We start from the raw sequence: 21,940 nt of genomic DNA, 5'->3' as shown, positions 1-21,940 counted from the left end.
CAGCCGTTAAGGGTAGATCTTTTGTTCTGTTAACCTTAATTACGACTCCAAACCATGCACAGACGGCACTGGTAGACATCTTTGATTTTACCTCAGTGTGCTTAGCAATGTTAGCCAGCACACCAACGGAACGAACGTATTAGCGGCTAATGTGCGAGGTTCACACACTCAAAAAAATCCAGCTTATCCTCATCAGCGGCAGCCAAAATTAACCAAGGCATCACCCGTCTCATCACGCATGCGCGTTGCCTTGGTGACCATTACTCATGTCGACAAGAATGATGATGATCATACACTGGTTAAGGCGCGTGCATAATTTTCTGGCCGTAATTGACTACAGCGGTATGAAACGCCGACAGGGGTCCCCGTTGAATTCTTGCTCCCGAGAAACCCTTGGGATGCCTTGAGGGCTTCCTTTGGAAATTGTCACATCGCAAATCTAACATCATGGGTTTCCCTTTTGTTTGTCGAAACGAATGTGACGGGGGCTCTTAGACAACGGAGAAATTCAAGACAAGTGATATTGACTCATCTATTTAGTTCCTCTGTGATTCGGAGAGATCCCTGCATGATTAGGCGTGTGGACAGAAGGAGCACGGAGGCACGGGGAGAAAAAGAGGGGGAAACCACTAGGCTCCTCCTTTTCGTGGGAGGATGGTGAATATCTAATGCTCTTTATTTTGGTCAGGTTTGCACTTCTTGCATGCATCCCATTGCATTGTGCAAGGCGTTTACGTGCACCAGCTGTAGGAATTTTTACGCTGGGGAGTGCGCACCTTGGAAAGTCTGACAGGGAAAGACGAAGGATTTGATGAAGAAATCTCCTGGAAATGGCACCGATATAGGTCAGTGAGAATATTTGTCTCCCTTGTTTCGTGCAAAATAATGTGTAGATAAAAAGGAAGAACGATTTGTTGTTGAGTGAAAGAGAGATTTACGTCCACAGATAGCGAGGAAACAGGTGATGTGACGGGGTGCCAATGAATGCACTCTCATATCTTTAGTTCCTAATGGCAAATAAAGAAAGCAGTCAAGCATATCAGAGATAGATTCATTGTCGGTTATGATACGAACAAGAAAAGTTGACAGTCCGCAGAGTGGGGAGAGGGGTCATGCCATTTGTGGATGGAAATCACAACACTTGTCTATGCCATGATTTATACAGTTTTGTGTATCTGGAGATGGTTGACCCAGTGAGGGAAAAACATGCCGATGTGGGGCTCTAACCGACGACCCTGGAATTAAGGGTCCCGTGCTTCTACCGCTGAGCTAACCGGGAAGATGTTTTCGGGAAAATAGATTAATTTAACAAATTTGCTCTAACGTTATTGAACTCGCAAAAAAAAACTGTATATGAAAAATGCTTGTGGTGGTCTGATGTGGGGCTCGAACCCACGACCCTGGGATTAAGAGTCCCATGCTTCACCGACGCCAAACCAGGTTGATGTTTTGTATAGTCGACAGGCAAAATAATTTGCCCAACTGTCTTAAGAATTGACTGTAGAAACAAAACTTGTAGCCGCCAAGCGTGTATAGGGCTGACCACATTACACCTTTTCATGTCCATTAAAAAAAAAAAGTCTAACCATGATGATTACCAAGGGTGGGGTTCGAACCCACGAGGACTGCTGTCCATTGGAACTTAAGTCCAACGCCTTAACCACTCGGCCACCTTGGTTCTGGTAGAAGAATTTAATGATTTAATGAAAATGAAAAAAGCTCAATCAACGTCTCCGGCTTCCTTTTTGCAACTGCCATTTGTTAAATGGAAGAAGCACCATTTTCAGGCCTGTTTTAGAACTTGGACCAAAAACCACCTTGAAATAAAGATTCTCATAATCTATTCTAGAGTGAACAAGCGTAATGTAAAATTTAAGAATAGAAATCCCGGAACCAAATCTAAAAAAGAAAATGGCCAAGGATAGGGTTCTTGCTCACGTGGACTACCATCCACATGACCTTATAAAACCAACGCCTCAAGCACTCGGTCGCCTTGATAATGTGAGAATTGCGTGTTTAAGGTCCATTTTGATTTCAGACCAACATGTTTTAATTCTGCAATTTTGCTCTTTATTTCGGGCAAATGTTAGATAAGACGCTGTATAGTGTTTTTTCCTGAATATTCGAAAACATGAAGAAGCCACTATATCATATCCACATTTCTTTTTTAAAAAGTTTTCAACCCAAACATTCAAGTCAACCGCAACTAATTTGAAAGGTTGACAGGACGTCCTAAAGCCTGTATCAAGGTCTACCTGTTTGGAATATTCCATCTATTCAAGTACACACTTACTATTTTCTAATACAAAGTGTCTTGCTCAGTAAGGCTTAATCAGTTATCCGTGTTCTTGGAAAGTGCAATCGGGGTTCACATCCAGCCTTCAACCAGGAGAGATATGTGAAATCGTTGAGTTTTCAACAACAACCATCTGCTGGCACTCAACAAACGAACTGGATATCTGAAAACGATCAGCTAAGTCAGCCACTAAACTTTGTCCATCTGCAGCGTAGCAGACTAGGTACTGTTGGTGCATCACTCGCCACCATTTTGAAAATGGTGTTTCAGTGTAATTCGTACACCCCTTCCCTTGAAGCTTCCCGTCGATCGTTGCATGAACTCCACTTGCAAGATCTCAGTGTAATTTTTTCCCCTGAAATTCAGCGCTGAGATACGTTGAGTAAAACTCATTCAGTTTGATTTATTTTAGGCCTGCAACCGTTATCTCGATATGTGATCTGCGTGTCATCAATTTGAACAAGCTTCTTGCTGACTCAGTAATGCTGACACATTACTGGACGCGTAACCGATTCGGTAATATTCGATTACCTGTCTCAAGCAGGATTGTAATTACTTCAACTTTCGCAAAGCACAGCCAATGCAAATCGACGGGGCTATTTTTGTGAAGTCGATTCCCGAGGGAACAGCGAATAATCGATGTATTCGATTGTATATTCCCACTGTGCCCTATATTTGCCGAGCGAGACAAATCGATTTTAAGGCGAAGCCTCAAACTCCGTCAGAAGATGCTACAGAGTTGATCTATTTTGGCTGGATGCATGATAGGTGTGCCGTAAACGATTATTTAGTATTTCAGAACTAAAGGGACGCTAGATACACTGTCTTGGAAAATAAACCCACTATCCAACAATATAATGACGTTTCTTTGATGACAAAATGTTGATAATTATCGGAAAAAAACTGCAATTCCTCTGTACAGGCAACTGTTAATTGTATCTGAAATGATGCACCATGCTCTCTTACAAACCCTGAAAAAATATGCACGAAGACATCGACGTTCTTAAATTAATATAACAGACTATTTTACGCAAGCAATTACAATCATACTTTCGAACAGTAGTTCCTTCTAAGACTGATATGCCCAGAATGATGCTACTCTTCTCCGTATTCTCTCTTCTCGGCGTAGACCTCTTCAAAATCATAAAGAAAATAGTGGTTTTAGCGTATAGAGTCAGCTCAACCAAAATGTGCAGGGACGCTTGGGCTGTTTTAAGTTTTCTTCCCCAATCACGAGGAAGCCATCTCATGGGATGATGGGAGTTGTGGTTTTAATTTTTAAAATTCTCATTCAAAGGGCCAAACGGCTGTGTGTATTCGATGGTCAGTAAAATAGCACAAAGCTTTCATACATTGATGAGCCTATCTGACTTGCAGAAATATTCTTCTCTTTCAAGTGTGAAGTACAAGGGCAATATCATCAGTGACAAGATTTTATTCTCGCATAATAAACTATTGTTATTGTTTTAATTGACTTTTCCCCTCCTTTTCGAAATCTCATTTGCAGTGATAACGTAAAGTGTTCATAGGCACGTCTTTCTCTAAGAGCCGGACTCACGACTGTCGGGCTTGCATACAGCACACGTAGTGAAGCCGAGGGATTGCTCAGAGCCTTCCGTCAAAATGGGCTTCCGGTCTGCTGTGGACAGCGTGGTGCGCCGCTTGGTGCGGGTCAAGTCCCTTGACATCTCCGGCATGAACATCCGCCGCGATTCAGTGCCCGGGAAGTTGTCCAAGTGTCTGTCGACCCTGGATCTCGTCTCCCTTGGGGTGGGGAGCTGCATGGGGACAGGCATGTATGTGGTCTCAGGTCTGGTCGCGAGGGAGATGGCCGGGCCAGGTGTTATTCTGTCTTTCATTGTTGCAGCTTTAGCGTCTATTTTATCAGGTAAGTCTTTAGACATTTTTTGAGAAGGCAATTAACATGCATGCAATGACACGAACTAAATATCTTTCTCTCAATTTTTCAGGGGATACCAAGATGTGCTTCAAATGAATGAAACGATAAACGGCATGCTTAAATCTTGTAAACATCTCTCTGTGTAGACATCATTATAGTAACATTGATGAAACACGCACCTTTCAATTCATAGACAATATAAAAGTGATGTCCGTCACGGTACACTGAATTGTGTGGTCGAGGATTGAGTGCCTTGCAAACACCACTGCCTTCTGGAGAGTAAATATTAATACCAAGCCAAATGTACCTGCCCGACAGGGATTGTGACTTTGTCACGCCGAAAGATTAACTACACTGTGAGCTAGTTTTCTATAAAGGGTAATTTAGCAGGTAGTGATGTGGTACCAGAGCCAAGTAGGGGCGTGGTCACGCTACGGGATGGTTATTGGGGCCAAGCTACAGAATCAAGGCACCCAAACCCAATTCAAGTCGATCCAATAAAATAAAACCCTAGGTTTACATTTCCGCCCAAATATTATCCTGAGTCCAAATCAAAATGCGATGCTGTGTGGGAAAAGAAATAAGTCACACTATAGTCTTGGTTTTTTCGATGCGATTTACTTCACCTGAATTTACATCGATGGGAAACACGACCAGTTTTAACGCGCTGACGATAATCACATCTGATTTCATTTTTGGATGTTTCGGTAAATATTTGTACATGGGAGTTTTGTAAGACAGAATCCATTTGTAACCCAGCCTTTTCCCTCGGCTTGTGATTCGGGGCGCCACATTGATTGCAGGGGCAGAAAGACTGCACAGGCAGTGTATCGCCTTCAATTGAAACAAACAACCTTAAGATGAAATTTTATCTCATTTTTTATTTTCCGCCTCAAGGACGCTGGGTTTGCCAGCGCTCACTTAACGCGTCGGTGCAGCGGTATTGGCGGTGGTGTTTCAGGGACGATGTCTGGGCAAAATCGCCAATTAGCGGCTGAAGCCACCATTCCAGGCAATAGTACAATTACGTTAATTATGTGTATAAGGCGATATGAGAAGAGATGCAGTCAATTTCAGTTAAGAGGTGATTGGTAGATATTTGAGCCTGTAACGAGACTTGTGTACGCATTGTATTTTGACACTAAAGTGTAATTCTTGTTTACAATAAAACAAACAAACCAAAAAGGGAAACATATGTGCGACTCAAAATATTCCTCTTTTGGCACTGCTTTGTGTCTACGAGTAAATTCATTCCTCATAAGGGGCCCGATCGGGGAAAACAAGGAATACTTCATAGTCACAATAAGAAAGAAAGTAATCGGTATATTTATTTATCAAATATTAGCACTAAAACCCTATGGAAACAAGACCAGAATATAAAAGCAAGGATGTAGAGACTGTCAGTAAGGCTATTTAGTTTTTCTTCCGAACAGCATGTTGAATGAGCCCGAAGCCGCATTAGTTGAATATGCCCCTACTGGTACCACTGGTTAATTTTAATTTACGATCTCGAGTGCACAGCAGACGAAAACAGAAATGTTGGCTGCAGACGCCAACGTCAGCTTCTGTTTGTCTGTTTTTTGCCTCAAACTGCTTTTAACACCTCTGGTTATGAAGCGTTAGGATGAACACATTTTGGACACACTGCTGCTCGAGGTTACGGAAGAAAATTTAACCTGTTTTCGTGTTGTAGATAAATTGCCTGAAAATGCCGGATTGAATGTCTTATGCTTTCTTACGTCAACGAACTAGGAATTATTTTCAGGCTCTCAAGGAAAATTTCGGCTTTTTCCCATAACATTCATTAAGTAAGTTGGTTGCATATACAGGCGCAGGCAAAAAAAAAATGTCTGCGACTCATCACGTGATTGATGCTACTCTATTTACAGTTTTGTTTAATGCTCGTATGCATATGCCTTGTGCGAGTGAAAATAAACGGGAGCCGTCAGCGATAACAACTTCAATGAAAGCCTCCCGAGCGAGGGTAAAATACACGTACGACGAAAATGCCCTCGGCAATTTATTTTACACGTTACACTGTTTATCTGACAACCGAAAATTGCACTGCTGTCGGGACTGGTATGAAGTCTAAACTCTCGGTCTGCATGCGTCAAGCGTACGTCAATGTGCATCTCTAAATTTCTCGTCCAGCTATCGTGCAACGCGTCTTGGAGCGTGGGTGATGTTTTAATTTCCGGTAATATAAGAAATTCCATTTTTTAATCATTAATCCTGGGTTCAGTGCTCGACGATAGTATTGCTTACAGCCAGGGTTTACAAAGTATCTTTTTTAAAATCTGTTTACGGATTATTTTTTTCTTTATTTATTGACACCACTAATCCAAGATAAGTTCAAAGTGTAATCAGCCTAATAGAATATAATTTTGATCTTAGTATACTCTATACATTTTGAATGATTATGGATTTTACACGAGTTACTTTAATTTCTGTGGTTCAATGATTTTTAAGTGGGGAATTGCGATTATCCTTAAATTTGTATGATTTTGCTGCCTATTCCGCCAGCTTTTCACCTGGAGTGTCATTGGTTCATGATTTCCCAAGAGCGCTGGGTTGCAAATATTTTTTTTTCAATTGCAAAAGTTTTCTTTAAATGCACGGTAAAAAGGTGGTTGTCGAGAAGTATTATTTTGAAATGACAAACTGGTGGGAAAATGCCGTGTATGATTTTACCTCATTACATGAATTATTCAGATCAAAAAATATAGACCATCAGAAGGGAAGATTCACATGAGACTTTCGGTGCACATTTTGTCCAATGTCTATCAAAATATTAACAGCAACATTGTTAGCAACAATTGTCATTTTTAATTAAGACCATGACGTTTATAACGTACCGATATTCTGTTCTTATCTAAATAGCAACTTTCAAATGACAGCATCCAAAATGAAGTCGAAATTATGCACACCTCAGAAAAGACGGGTATTTACACGGCCTGACCACCAAAGTGCCGCTGTGACTTAGTTGTATCACAACTGAAGAATTATCGGCTATAAGCCATTATAAATGGCTTGAATAAAAATGTCATCTGCTTTGCTGAAATTTTATGCACAGTTTTACCACTCTTTAGGTGACATTTTGTCTTCATGGCATGATTTTGTGTTATATCATTACCAAAGGGCGGACAAATAAAATACGGTGAACAATACCGTGGTTCATCATTTATCAAGTCAATGATGTTTGTTGAAACTATATGAAAGATTTAAGTCTCCAACAGCGGAAATTTCAGTAGTGCTATGTAGTATACTTTATTATCGACCATGCATTAACTATACAGGTCCAGCTACATGTCGTATGGTAACATGTTCTTGCAGGTTGATCCCTCTTTCAGGCAGAGCATCAGGTTGGATTTCAGTTCCTCGACCGAGAAGATTTTCCTTTTTTAACTCCATCTGAAAGAATGGTATTCTGGTAACTTAAGGAGAAAAACAAATCCTTGAAAGATAAATCCTTTTCAGATATCGTTATTGCAGATATACCTCATCTTGACGCCTAAAGAACAGCTGCCTTCAAGGAGGGCACTTAGTTTAGTTCCTCAATCAATTTGTCCGTAATCCACCTCCACTACCGTCTCCCCCCACACACCGCCCTCAGACTCCCTGCATGCAGGCTGCGAACACAGCCCGCTTGACATTTCCATACGGGACTGAGCTTCGTATGATTCATCTTGGCCGACCAAAGAGAGAATTATTTATCTTCAGTCCCGGAATTTTCTAAGAGTGTGTTTCGAGCTTTCCAAATGAATCGGGACTCGTTGATTGCCCAAGAGACGCAGACCTTCGAATGTAGCCTACAGGAGTAAACAGGAAAACATAAATTTACTTTTTTGACAAGACGAAATCAATTTATGCTTTATTGTGTTTTAATCTCTTTATGAATCAGATATTTATTTCAAAATGTAAAAGATGCTGACAAAAACGAATTCTGATTAAGACTGTGTGTCATAACAAAATGTGCCAATAAAACGTGCCCAAATATTACCTCAATAATTACATAACTTATTCATTACAAAAAAAATGCAAAGCACTACCACGTGATACTTGACGTCAGCTCTCAACAACCTGTTTGACCTGATGGCATGTGTAGACCATGGTTTAGATTCCGGGGGGAATGGGGATTATTTACCTAAAATAATTGTCCCTTTTCTCATCAATAATAGATCCCATCCTTATCCAAAGGAGGGCTTTTATTTGTGAAAGGAAAATATCTCAAGGGAGAGTTTAAGATGAATCCTTGCCTCTTTGAATAATAATAATTTTAACACACCTTTCAAGAGAAACCTCTGCAGTCTAAGACTTAAAAATCAATAATAGATTAATCATCCGTCCGAAAAGTGCAAACTAATATTTATAACCAAAATAACATCAACCTATAGCTGTATTAACAAAAATTAAAAAATTCCTAACTGCCGAACCCGATAGTTATGTGATGTATACTTACAACATCCACTATAATGTAATTGGAAACCCACGTACGGGACTGACCTGACGACAAGCAAAAATTGAATTACGGAACCTGATCTAGTATTCTATCAGAACACGCACCTGCCGTGAAAGAGTTGCTTCAGTCAGAGCCGTAAACGTCGTCATCTCATTTATAATTCTCATATATATGTTATTTCACCGTTGCGAAATAAATGTTGCATTCTAAATTTTGCTAAAAGAGGTGACGTATATAACTGATAAATTATTATGTCGTGAATTTGTGTTGTTGGTTTTCTCAGTGTTGAAGTAAAAGGAAAATTTGTTCCTCGAGTTGATATTTACACAAAACTGATCTCATTTGATTGGATTGAACTGTAATATGTTTTACATTTGTTTTGAATGTGAAATTGTGAAATTCTTACTTTAACGAGATTCGAAAAAACGCAACTAGGACCACAGAAATTGAACACATTCCATTTTGTCTTGTTGTGCTGCCGATTACTTAAATGAGGCACGGTCGGATCACTCTATCGGATTATTGATATCGCATTGTCCTAAGACCTCCAATCAATTACCGCGAAACATTGGTTAATCAAAGCTGAGCCACAAAAAACAAGCCAATCGTGGGTGATTAAATGGTAGGTCTAGTTCTTTAGGGCTGACTTGATGAAGAAGCCTTCATCGATTTGCTCTTGTTAGTTTGTACCGTGGCGATCAACTCTTGCATTTTCCTTTTGCTGTGAGGATAGGTTTGGAGGGCCAACGGAGGAAAATATGATTAATTTAAAAATAAACAAATTTTAATATACTTTTCATTCACGCAGTTTTGATTTTTTCATAGTAATTCGTATCCACCCCAGCAACCACTGTCTCTAAATGAAAAGGAAGATATCTACGAAAACAAATAGCGCACATTAATTTACAACTGATTCTCCAGTCAGCTCAGAAAATCAAACGAACCTGGAAAGTTGGTAAATTAAATTATAAAGAGGATAGGTGTGAATCGCGCTGTTTGCCATCGTATCTTGTATTCAGGTTAATTTGCATACCTCGTGGGCACGAGCAATGTTTCTAATCATGTATTTTCCTCTCTCAAAAATGTCATAGTTAATCCTCTGTGATTTGATACTACATACCACTTCACTAATGAATCACAGTTCATCAAAAAATGAAAAATAATCAGGGGACGGGAGACTTTTACATAAATAATTTGATAACTTTGATGTAATGGCATAATAGCGTTCAGGACAAGTACGTCAAGCTGTTTTACGTTTATTCTCATTTTCCTCCGTTGGCCCTCCAAATTAAATCTATAACATACGCACAGCAAAAGCAAAATGCCAGAGTTGATCGCCACGGTACAAACTGGCAGGAACGAATGGCTTCGTCATCAATTCAGCCCAAACGAACTGGACAGACCATTTTAATCACCCATGATTGCATTTTTTTGGCCCAGCTTTGTTTAACTAATTTTTTTATTTCTCTTTCTGATAAGTCCGATCTGTGTCTGGCCATTTCTATTTTCGTATTTAACTTTAATTGAATAGTTCAATTTGACCAATCCTTCTGTTGTGCAAAAATAATTAGGAAACTGTGACTCAGTTGTCTTGTTCAAGTTGTCTGAGAGACAGATCACGTTATCAGGAGTAAGTGACCGAGTGTTGAAACTGAACACCAATAGCGGTAAATACTGGAGATAGATCATCAAAATGTGACTTGCTGTCATATTGTCAGGAAAAATTAAAGTTTTATTTTTGACTACAGACAGGCATGGATTACAGAAGTGGATGAAGCTTATTTTTATTCTAAGCTGCCTCATTGTGATGCATGTGCAATAACGTTTCGTAGACAAAACGATGACTGAAATTCAGTCCATTTTTCTCCGGCACACAATATCAGGTGTTTGCTATGGCGAATTCGGAGTAAGGGTGCCAAAGACAACGGGATCAGCCTACATGTACAGCTACGTCACCGTGGGAGAGTTCACGGCCTTCGTGATTGGCTGGAATCTGATCCTGGAGTATTTGATTGGCACGGCGGCCGGCGCAAGCGCACTCAGCAGCTGTCTGGATTCACTTTTCACCAACAAAATAAGCGAGTTTATGATGGACCATGTGGGAGGTTTCGGCATCCACAGTGAGTAGCTTGCCATAATTCCAGTCTTTTCCCAAAGTCAATTCTTTAATATATGTATATCTTAAAATTTTATTCCGTGTGCATTATTGTCATCTTCCTTATCCCCCGGTAAACCATCACTCAAGAGTTGAATCGAAGCCACCACGGATAAATTTTAATCCGTCGTATATAGCCAACAAGAACTGAGTCGCCATACAGTGTCAAGTTATAAGCTATGAATAGAAAAACAAATGATCCTGGTACTGTCGTCCCTTGACCTGACCTTAGTTTGGACTTGAAACTGACCTACCCTTGTCTAAATAGGTTACGACTCTCTAAATCCCTCCGAACATGGCCCAAATTCAGGTTTGCTTTTGAAGTTTTCCCACCTTAGAAGAGAACAGCTTGATTAATTTCATCCCTTTACATCTGTCTCCACAGCCGAAACCTATCCAGATCTAGTTGCCATGGTAATCGCCATCATCATGACCTTGATCGTGACGGCAGGGGTCAAGAAGTCGGTGGCTTTCAACAACATCTTGAACGCCATCAATTTGGCCGTGTGGGTCTTCATGATCGCTGGAGGGCTCTTCTTTCTAAATGGAAACAACTGGAGCGAGAATGGATTCCTCCCGTTTGGCTTCTCTGGGGTAGGTCAGACGAGTGGCGGCAGCAGACATGCTGAAATCATGCTATCTTGGGATTTTAATGCCCGAATTATATATTTGACTGCGACTTGAAATAGTAGCTGCATCCACATTCTATCGAGTCGTGCGCAATTTCAACTTCAAGCGCAGACAAGTAATTCAGACACAGTCTTGCTTTTGTCTTCATCTCGGGTTTGGGTTCTGACATGTAAACCACTTACCAAAATACTTCAATCTTTCTATCGATAGCATTCAGTTCAGATATCCCCTATAGAAAAACATCACTTGTTACTGAGCTAAAACTCCAAATTGTGGAGTAAAAATCAGGCGGAGCTGGAACTCAATGCAGATTAAATAAGGACTGAACTTGTTAAAATTTGGATCTCAAGACTAAACTTTCATTTAAATCATTTGTGTATCATCTCAGTTTATTCCGTAGTACGTGTCGAGCAAGCTACGTGGTTACGAAATAACAGAGGAAACTCGGAGCACCTGCTCCGTTATTTTTGTAATCTGTTCGTTTCGTTTCACCAGGTAATGACCGGTGCAGCCACGTGCTTCTATGCTTTCATCGGGTTTGACATCATTGCAACGACAGGAGAGGAGGCTAGAAATCCAGCCAAGGCAATCCCAACAGCCATTTTGCTCTCATTGCTTATCTGCCTCGTGGGTAAGATTAGTACGCACACTGTCAGAAGTTGGCGAAGGTGTAAACTCACGCTTTAAACCATTCTGGAAGCTATCAGGACGAACTTTTAAATTTACTTCAGAACATGCATCATTAATAGAAGTTACGTGTCAGAATCAAGATCTAAACTTGACAGATTATGATTTATGAAAACAAACATGTTATAATCATATTTTTCTTGTAGAGTAAGCATGGAGGAAAACGGCTGTAGTCTGAATTCTTTACCACCCAAAAAGGAGTTTAAAAGTACTTTTTAAATACCAAAAATTGAATTTTGCTTTGATGACAAAGGTTACGTCTCGGTGAGTTTTGTACTGACTCTGGCCGTTCCGTACTACGACATCGGCCGAGAGGCACCGCTGATGGACATGTTCGTCCAGAACCACGCCGAACCCGGCAAATACTTCGTGGCTGTTGGCTCTATCGCTGGCCTGACGGTCAGTCTGCTTGGGTCACTATTCCCCATGCCGAGGGTCATCTACGCCATGTCCACTGATGGCTTGCTGTTCAGGTACAGATTGGGTTGCTCTGAGTTGGAACAACTGCCTTTGTTCTTTGCCCCATTAATAAGAAATAAAAATGCGCCTAAAATGGTCGCAGTATTGAAGACACCGATACAATTTATTGCCGTAGTAATGACACATTTTATGCATTCATTATAGAGTGGGATCTTCACGTCGCATTTTCATCCAAACTTGTAAATTTTGGCAAGTTGCCAAAAATGGTAATTTTAAGTGTTGTTAAATGCCTTTTTGTTGTAGTCTGTAAAGTTTCGTATCATCAACTGATTGTTATATCTTGGGCAGGTTTTTGGCTCGAGTTAACAAAGTCACCCAAACGCCTGCTGTTGCCACGGTCATTGGCGGTTTTCTGGCCGCTATCTTGGCCCTAATGGTGAGCTTGGCGGACCTGATAGAAATGATGTCCATAGGTACACTCCTAGCTTACACCCTGGTGTCCATGTGCGTCCTTATTCTCCGTTACCAACCCCACTTGGATCTGGAGCGAGGTATGAACGAAGGTCTGCCTTATGACACCTTCGAGAACGAGGATGATGAAGATGACGTCACCACCGAGGGGTCGGTGGAGGAGACATTGGAGACGAAGCCAACTTTGGAAGAGGCGGGTCCTGAGCAGCTTCTACCGAAACTCCCAAGCCTTGATCCCGCCACCCGCAGCTACGGAGCCGTAGACGGCGATCCGGAAGCGGATTCCTTCCGGAACTACAACAAGTGGCAGTTCTACAAGTCGCGGGCGCGCGAGTTTCTCTACGACCGCTACCAAAGGCTACGGGTCTTCCTCCGTCTTCCAGACAAATCTGTGCTCCCCACCAGCGCCACTGGCAGCGTGGTCACCATGGCAACGATAGGTCTCTTCTTCTCCCTCTTCATCCTCAACGCCATCATCATCTACGGTCGGCAGTTTCTCAGCCAGTGGTGGTTGATCATCATATTCCTGGTGGTGCTAGCCGGCGTGTTTGGCTTAATACTGAAGATTGTTCAGCAGCCCCAGAATCCAGACAAGCTGCCGTTCATGGCGCCCTGCGTCCCCTTGCTGCCCTTCTGCGCCATCTTCGTCAACGTGTTTCTGATGCTGAAGTTGTCACCACTCACGTGGGTGCGTTTCGTCATATGGATGGCAGCCGGTAAGTTGTGTGCTTGACTTCAAGCCTTCCTGACTCAACTAATGATTCATTAATGTGAAGTAAATTTGGGTCTCAGTATTTTATAACAGTTCGACAATGATGATAGAAATAATTATAAAATGCTGACACCACTTGAACCTCGTCCCTCAATTCTCTTTTACACATAAAATCTACAACCATACTCAGAAATAGTTCTTTACGAAACAATATTCTGAAAGGATAGTTTATGCCTCGGAAGCTTCAGGAATATAATATTGTGAGAAGAATATGTCGATTTATCAATTCACGACGAAAGAAAATTGTGCCTTATAACGCTTAACGTCAGTGAATTATAACTGCGAAAGCGAGACATGCCGTCATTTTTTTTCCCCATTGCAGGCCTCATAATCTATTTTGGGTACGGAATATGGAATAGCAGCATTGAAGCTAGACACCATGACGTCAGTAGGAGAACAACTGAAGGGAAAGAGGCAATCATAATGGACGCCAAGGGTGTCGAGGTGAAACAATGCATTCAAATACTTTTTAAGTGCAATCTGTCCTTACCAATGTCAAAAGAGAGGGCTGTGCGTGAACTTCTTTCTCAAGTTTAACTTACCATTTATATATCACGTCCATTCAGATGCCGACTGAAACCAGTATGGTGCCTGCCCACGCCAAGAGCGTTCCGAAACCTGAGGAAGACAGGGAGCCAGTTGCCGATTTAGAGTCTGACTAGGGGAAGTAGAGGCGTATTCGAAATGAATTATAATAAACCCCATAACATAAAACTGGGGTTATCAAGACAGTGGAAATTAGATTGGTTAAAAGTGCGAATTAACCTCTTGCCTCACACAATGATTGATCACCAAAAGTCGATGATCGGATGTTACTAGAGAGCGCCATGCCTCCATTGATTGCATTCCCAAAATATTATCCTGACATACCAAGAGATAAGGTAATAATACTTCGACAGTCGTAAGCCAGATGAGTCGAAGAGGTCAGTATCAATTCGCATTCTGTGTTTAAAGTGACTAAGTTTTTAAAGTTTGTATCCGAGATGTTGTTTTGATGGGGTCTAGGTTCTTCTATTGCACTCTGAGATTTTTCGAAATAGATGAACGATAACAAAGGAAAAATCCACATGTAATTATGCATAAAAAATGAGCCTGGAACGTTAATAATCATTACGAAACCACGACGAAAACGGGTACCGTAGATATATTCAGACTTTATTAAACAAGGCTTGTATGGGACGTGCTGTAAGAAAGTTGAGGGCGCCACGCCTAACCAGTTGTCAGCTGTCATTTTGTATCAGCAAATGAAACCAGTCGAAGCAGATCTGCAGGCAATGAATGTCAACGGTATTGGCCCCATGGGGAAACCTTGCCAAGTTTTTCAAAAAAGTATAGTGACTGATGGTACAACTTACAGAAAGAGGTGAGTACATGTTGCAGACGCACAATTTACCCCATGTAATCACAACATAATTGCTGGACCACCGATAATGCGCGGGAACATTGAGTCTGAAACGCAGGGGCGGTACAAATTCGTCAAACCCCGACAGCCAAAGTTATAACTAACAAAATCCTTGTTACTACGCAACCATGCTCGTCTGGAAAAAGTCCCAATCAAAATTTGGTTAGTATAACTCAGACTTAGCGCATTTGCCTATATTGCCGATGCATAAGGGTTTTCCCACGCGTAGTACATGTAACTATAAGCTCGAATCCTCGCTGCATAAATAAATATATAGGCCCTACCTGTTCTGCATCTCTTGCGTCCATGCTGCACGACATTTTTTGTAGAGATGAGGCGTTTCCATCCGAGGTGTTCAGCAGTTTTTCAAGCCATCTAAATCCAACGTGGCTTGGAGAATACCATATGAGGCACTTGAGGTGGTTATTAATAGGTCCAGAAAATATTCCAAATTGTTCGTGATAGTACTTCGTGCAATATTGTTGACAAAATAGCAAGACAGTAGGAATATTCTATTTAGGTATATTGAATCTCATATAAATTTTGTCAGTGTATATATAGCTTACAATTGTACTTGGTGTTGAAAATATTGCCGCAGTCTATGATGTACCCTATAGAGTACCGAAGTGGCTACGTCACGTGCACAATAAGTGTGTAAAAGGCATTAGCGCACTCCATTCGTTTGCACTGCACTTTCTTGTTCACAGTGACGTCACACTTCGGTACTCTATAGGCTGGGTGAGTCAAGTGTAGTTTCCGTGTGTGATTTTACTTTCTATATTTTGTAAACAGCTTTGAATGCAAAAAAAGATCATTACAGGTATCCTTATACATGTATTGTGTTTGAAATAAGAAAATTCTAAAATTCCTACTCATAAGCAAAGCATTACCAACGTGGCGTTCGTTAGGAATGATACAAGATTCATGTATGTGTGTTCTTGAAGGGCATGAAAAGGAAATCTGCAACCGCGAAACGATTTTATTTAGAAATTCCAAAGATGAAGGTTGAAGGAAATTTCGGCTTTTTGAAGCAGTATTTTGTGAAAACAATTACATCAGCTGAAGTTTCTTTTACTGCTTCCGCACAAAGCACCTGGCGAAGAAAAGCCACTCGCAGATGTTTCAACCGAGGATGCAAATTTGAAGAAATGGTCCTCTACTCTAATAAGAAAGTGGCACCGTTTACTTTGTTTGATTTGTGTGTGAGATGTAATGTCCGGCAGAATGACTAAAGACGTGTTACAGTTTAGAAGCAATAAACGGTTACCTTCACGATGTGCTGTCTTTGAAATACGTAGGATGTCTTGATGACTTTACTCATGACCTGTCACATTTTCAAAATACGCCAGCTTACAGGAAAAGGAAAGGGCATTACTCATAAGGTCAGATATCCATCACAGAAAGTTGACAGGAACTTTTTCTAGCATTATGGTGTTTCAGGACACCCATCTTTAATAATACTATTAATTTTATTTCAATTGCGGGCCTTAGGTTTCTATACCTTTTTAAACAAAACTGAGAAACACAGATATAACACACTGAAAACTCATTTACCCGAAACTGTTTATTATATACACACAGAAAAATTTCATGTTTCTTTCCAACAAAACCTACTGCTTTCTGGTTAGATATTTACAAACACTTCTGATAACATCTCCCACACTAGAACCTATTCGTCCTCCAAAAAGTTTCCATAAATAATGTATACACAAGCGGTTGGAGAAAAGATTAAAGGTTAGCATATAAATGAATATCAAATAGAAAAAAAAAGGGGATCGCTGAAGCCTCCTCCCACTAATGCTTTGATTCTTTTGGAGGTTTTTTTTTTGCTTCAGTTGTAAGTACATGTACACGTACTTCGTTGTAATTTGGGCATAGTGGAATGAGATGGTATCAATACTGAAAACTCCTCTTGGTCTGAATGTTGTCCAAGACCTCCTGTAGCTCGTCATCTTCAAATCTCCCTTCAAGGCTGAAAGAGGAAAAGAAACAAGGTAGACTAATAAACAACATCCCTCAAATGGTTAACTCCAACTTCTCAGGACTGATGAAATATAACCGAAGAGATGGCATGCCAAAAAACCAACCACTTCATTATTAGAAGGGGGAAAAGTGTGTTCTTCATGGATTAGTTTTAAGTTACAGAATTAGTTTGTTTTAGGAAAGCAAATAAAACAAAGAAGCAGAAGCAAAAACCTGACTTTGAACATTTGGAATGAGTTCACTAAAACTGTTTTATGTTGATTGAATGTTACTGATGCAGCGGACAGCAATTTCTTTAACAAGGGGTTTCACCTATGTTTGAAACAAGTACAACCAATAAGACAGGTGTACCTTGGGGTTAGTGCCTTGGCTTCTTCTGCATTCTCAGGGCACAGGTTGGCTAAGGAGGCCAGCTCAAACTTGTGCAATTTCTGCTGCTGCAAGAGCCTGCAAATTCAAACAGAAAAGCACAATTAAACACCAGTACTTCACTAAATGCATTTACAATAAGTAAACCCCTCATTCTCTGGGCATTTTGCCATAAACCCTTCTGAATACTCCCAAACTACCCATTTTACAAGAAACCAATGGCATATTTTTAACATCAAAACTTTTACAGGCCATCACACCAGACTTGAAGTACCGTAAATGGAGTTTATCAGGCTGCACATTCCTCAATCCACCTAAATCCACTGAAACAATAGGTGGATTTCTAAGGATCTTGGAAGCTTGTTTGACCCTTATATTCTTTAAGCAAGTTTTGTGAAATCAACCTCTCACCCTCGGACATCAGCTATCGTCTCCCTATTTTTGAATCTTGAGAAGCGCTCTGTGTAATTCAGGGTCTTCATGAAGACTTCGCTGAGCTCCTGTTCCTCCTCTTGGCTCTCATTTTGTTGCTTCCGATGCTCAAGGAGCATGCGTACCTCAGAGTTCAATAACGTTTCTGCTTGTTCAAACTCTGGAAAATATGAGGATGCAAAAGCTACAAGTGGGCCAGGCTAACATAAAATTACAAACAGCGACAGCTGTAGGAGCATATCATAGGAATTTACAATATGGTCAGATACAGATTACAGAACAAATTGTTAACCCTAACTCCCAAGAATATGTGAAAATCATATTTTTGAATCAGAGGATTTAGTCATGTTACAATGATGGTTAAAAAACCTTTCTGCCATTTGGGAAGGTACACACAGTTTGACATGTGCTACATCTGAATCTTACATTTGAACACTGAATCAAATGAAGCCTAGGCCTACAATGCATTTACAGCATGAACAAATCATCTGATTGTAGATTCATGAACATATTTAATAAATTAGCACGACTAACGGAAAGAGTTCCACATACGGATGCCGTTTGACACCCTGTGCACAAACCCTATGACAGTATGAGACTTGTCTTAAAAATTCTTAGAAAATGACTTGGTGTTTTCTCTCCTAAAGTGATTTTTTCTGGACATGTTTTTGCTTTCTGACAGCTAGCAGGTCACTGTAGGGAATAATTACAGGTGTCCATATGGAACTCTTTCCCTTCCACAGTTCCAGAGATGAGCTTTAAACTTAAACGCACAAAAACCCGTTTGTCATGTCATAGTGTCGAAAATACACGGATAATAGTACACACTATCTAAAATAAGCACGGGTGAGTTCACGCACACCATGCACACATAGGCCCTACACATGTTCTGGCAACTCCTCTGTTTAAACGATTCAAACAAATGGTAACTTCGTCAAACCTTTTGGGAATTTCAGTTCAGACGCATCTTCCTCAATCTCATCTTGATTTGGCAAGGCAGCAACACCCGATGTTGCCATAATAGCTGATTTTGAGAACGGGAATAACAAGACCGGGACATTCACAAACGCGATGGATCTTGTCTGTCTAGACGTCTGACTTCCCTTTCTCCGAAATACTGATTACATGTACAGGTGGGAACGGTGCCAGACTATTGACAAAATAATTTTCGGCTCAGACAATAATTATAATTTCTTTACAGCAATTATAAACAACCATTCTTTTAGTCTTTTACTGCATAATTCTGCCAAAAATAAATTATGTAGAGGCACTTAAAGAATAAATACAATTGTATAGGCCGTTAATAATATTGATATTTTGATTTGAATCCTTGTTTCAAAATAATTCGGAAACTTAGTTCATAGAATCATAGCGCAAAGATTGCGCTTTGGTTCAAAGGTACAGGTTGACGATGTCTGTGCTGAATTGAATTTGAAGTTTTGACTTTTTATTATCTTGGTTATTAACAAGCGTAGCAGTGCAGCAGCGGATGATCTAAAAGACAAAGAAAAATGGCAGATTTACTCGGCAGTATTTTGGGATCCATGGAGAAGCCTCCTTCGGTTGGGGACAAGGAGAAAAAGCAGGCGCAGGGTAGGAAACAACAGCATACATGCCTAGCCTAGGCCTACGATAGCGTCAGTCAAGTTCTACACGTAGTTGGGACTGTCCCAACTGTAGTGCTATACAGTAGTTGGGCCGGTCCAACGACTACAGCACAGCGGTCCAGTGTGCATGTGCCAAACTCCAAAGTCGCATTGTTTACAATGTCATGTATCTATTGTGCAACTCATTTTAGTCTAGTAGGACTTACATCCTATTTAACCCTAACACTCCTCAGTCCTCCAACAAATGAAGGATTGAGGAGGGTTAGGGTTAATATCTGTTTTAATGCAGTAATTTTTAATTTTTTCTTTTATCTATTTAGCCTATATCACTGTCACTTACTTAGGCCTAACTTTGATAGACAATTCAGTTTACATTTTTTAAAGCATATTTTTATCACTTAGGCCTTATTCCAAATTATTTATTTGTCAATTGTCAAATCTAGGGCTGGATGAACAGACGTTCGAGTCACAGTGCCCGTCACGTTTGTTTGCCCTGGCCACCATTGGTTGGACTGTGCTTGGTTTGTGTACTACCCTTCCCCCTTCCTCTCATCCTATAACCTCCCTTACACCCCCCACACCCCAACTTCCCTTTCGAAAAACACGATCATCGTTATTGATTGACCATTGTGGCTGTACCATGTGTACAGTTGACTAAGTGTACATCGGTAGATCCCAAAGGTGCACCCAACTTAAAATGCACACTTTCATTACAGCAATTAATTCTGCGACTTGTTTTGCAGAGAGGAAGAAACGCTTAGAGAAACTACAAACAGAAGAAAAGAAGAAGAAAAACGAGTTCAGGGAGAGGATTGAAAAAGAAGTCAACGAGTTCATCAATGACAGCAGCCGGACAAGACTTCGATATGAACCCATGGAGAGAATATATAGATCTATTGTGTTAGTGCTGTTGTGTTTGGAGAATCTTTAATGTAAAGCAGGTTGAGGTTAAATGTTTGACATGGAAAAGAGATTGTTTCTGGCTGTTTAGCCCTTACGAAAATGCAAAGGCATTGGCTCAAAAACCTCTATGTCAGTGGCATATGTCAGACTAGCAATTAGCTGCTTTTATGTCAGTTGTTCTAAGCATTATGGAAGTAAAATGACTAGAGCTGAAGCTGAACAGTTAAGATTTTTGACCTGAGATTTATTTCTGTCCTGCAGGCACGATGTGGCAGAAGTAGCAGGCCTCACATCTTTTTCCTTTGGTGAAATGGATGACAATAGGTTCATCATTCTTTTTAAAAAGGTAACTTTTGTACCTCCCAGCTTTGTTTTTTGTTTTGTAAGAGTAATACACAGAGTAAAGATGGTTAGCAACTTAGCATAATGCTTGCATTTTGATTGGTTACTGACCTAAAAATAGGGTAATTGGTATTGTCTCTTTTCTTTCTGTCGGATACGGTTACGAAATTGTAAGATTCAAAGTTATTAATGTTATTGTGCAGGAGTTTGCTCCAACAGATGATGAACTTGATGCTTATCGGCGAGGAGAGACGTGGGATGCAGAGAAAGCAAAAGAACTTGCCAAACAAAAGGTGATGACCGAGGCATTGTTGCTTTTTTTCCTATAAGATTAATGTCATATTGTGTTCCATTTTCATACTAACACTCCAATACACCTTGAATTTTCTTTGAATGTGTCTTGTAGTAGATGGTAAAGAGATTGTAAATTTTTTTCAGCGATGATATTTTAAACTTCCTGGAAACTTGCTCACGTTATTTAACGTGAAGAATTTTATCTGAAGTGCTTTTGAACCTGTAAAATTCTCCCAATAAAACATGGACATTTTGTATGAGTGCCTGAAGGATTCAAATCAGAATGAAAATTCCCTTTGTTCATTTGAGAGTGGACACAATGTCCTACTCAGCCTAAGACATATCTGACGATATGTCAGACGTTGTAAGCTATTGGCGCGGAATGAAAGAGATTTATACCGTCTATAGTAGTAGTATGCTATTATGTCTTAGGCTGCATAGGACCTTATGTCCACTCTCAAATAAAAGAACATGACCATTTTGTATGGTTGCCTCAAGAATGGAAACCGAAATGAAAATTCCTTTTGATTGACCACACAGCACTTATCCTCCAACTTTATTCCCCTCAACATTCCAATTACATGTAACTCCTCCGGACAAATTTCAGTTATTAGCAGAAGAGGACCAGAGGCGTCACCAGGCCAGCAATCCTCATGTGTTCACCCCTGCCTCAAACTACAGGGATAAATACAAGAGTATCATCGGTGAGGAGAGTGCTAAAGACGCTGCCAAGAACCTCACACCCAACAAGCAGTTTGGAAACGGTTAGCATCCTCTATACAAGACTTTTTAATTGCTATTTTTCCTTCTGAAAACCA

At 40.4% G+C, this 21,940-nt stretch overlaps 3 protein-coding genes and 1 non-coding gene across 6 annotated transcripts in view; 2 read left to right on the top strand and 2 right to left on the bottom strand.

Annotated features, from left to right (window-relative positions):
- Nucleotides 1–321: 321 nt before the first annotated feature.
- Nucleotides 322–17,392, top strand: slc7a14 (solute carrier family 7 member 14). The gene is made up of 9 exons (XM_022234446.2): nucleotides 322–845; nucleotides 3,804–4,184; nucleotides 10,539–10,775; nucleotides 11,196–11,404; nucleotides 11,936–12,071; nucleotides 12,381–12,600; nucleotides 12,896–13,734; nucleotides 14,113–14,234; nucleotides 14,357–17,392. The coding sequence occupies exons 2-9, from the start codon at nucleotides 3,920–3,922 to the stop codon at nucleotides 14,450–14,452; spliced, it is 2,124 nt and encodes a 707-aa protein (XP_022090138.1). The 5' UTR covers nucleotides 322–845; nucleotides 3,804–3,919; the 3' UTR covers nucleotides 14,453–17,392.
- Nucleotides 1,596–1,678, bottom strand: Trnal-uaa (transfer RNA leucine (anticodon UAA)). The gene has a single exon. It is a non-coding gene; the product is annotated as a tRNA-Leu (tRNA).
- The window catches only part of LOC110979020 (sperm-associated antigen 7-like), an 11,236-nt gene continuing 4,316 nt past the window's right edge, over nucleotides 15,021–21,940 (top strand). Inside the window, exons 1-5 of one of the 3 annotated variants that reach the window (XM_087147111.1) lie at nucleotides 15,042–15,153; nucleotides 20,327–20,483; nucleotides 20,748–20,832; nucleotides 21,032–21,121; nucleotides 21,730–21,886. In XM_087147111.1, the coding sequence (XP_087003237.1) occupies nucleotides 15,132–15,153; nucleotides 20,327–20,483; nucleotides 20,748–20,832; nucleotides 21,032–21,121; nucleotides 21,730–21,886 (511 nt within the window). In that variant the 5' untranslated portion in view covers nucleotides 15,042–15,131. Of the gene's footprint in view, nucleotides 15,154–19,279; nucleotides 19,570–20,326; nucleotides 20,484–20,747; nucleotides 20,833–21,031; nucleotides 21,122–21,729; nucleotides 21,887–21,940 lie in introns of those variants that run through there. The other 2 variants (XM_022234462.2, XM_087147112.1) reach the window with 2 other exon arrangements.
- polr2d (RNA polymerase II subunit D) lies at nucleotides 16,739–19,087 on the bottom strand. Its single transcript, XM_022234448.2, has 4 exons — nucleotides 18,917–19,087; nucleotides 17,956–18,136; nucleotides 17,527–17,622; nucleotides 16,739–17,164 (listed from the first exon to the last, which is right to left on the bottom strand). Exons 1-4 carry the CDS (start codon nucleotides 18,993–18,995, stop codon nucleotides 17,086–17,088), a joined length of 435 nt encoding a protein of 144 aa, XP_022090140.1. The 5' UTR covers nucleotides 18,996–19,087; the 3' UTR covers nucleotides 16,739–17,085.

The sequence above is a fragment of the Acanthaster planci genome, linkage group LG16 (genome assembly GCF_054643075.1).
Source record: "Acanthaster planci isolate LZ-2023a linkage group LG16, COTS_SCS, whole genome shotgun sequence".
Classification (NCBI taxonomy): Eukaryota; Metazoa; Echinodermata; class Asteroidea; order Valvatida; family Acanthasteridae; genus Acanthaster; species Acanthaster planci.
Note: the sequence above shows the minus strand (reverse complement) of the source record. Positions and strands in the feature narration are given on the sequence as shown.

Bases quoted from the DNA above. Each gene is read 5' to 3' on its own strand.
- slc7a14 (XM_022234446.2), top strand. From the start codon at position 3,920: ATGGGCTTCCGGTCTGCTGTGGACAGCGTGGTGCGCCGCTTGGTGCGG. The intron at 12,601-12,895 runs GTACAGATTGGG...TATCTTGGGCAG, and splicing joins ACTGATGGCTTGCTGTTCAG to GTTTTTGGCTCGAGTTAACA. The intron at 13,735-14,112 runs GTAAGTTGTGTG...TCCCCATTGCAG, and splicing joins CGTCATATGGATGGCAGCCG to GCCTCATAATCTATTTTGGG.
- polr2d (XM_022234448.2), bottom strand. From the start codon at position 18,995: ATGGCAACATCGGGTGTTGCTGCCTTGCCAAATCAAGATGAGATTGAG. The intron at 18,137-18,916 runs GTTTGACGAAGT...CATATTTTCCAG, and splicing joins TGAACTGAAATTCCCAAAAG to AGTTTGAACAAGCAGAAACG. The intron at 17,623-17,955 runs GTGAGAGGTTGA...TTGAATTTGCAG, and splicing joins ACGATAGCTGATGTCCGAGG to GCTCTTGCAGCAGCAGAAAT.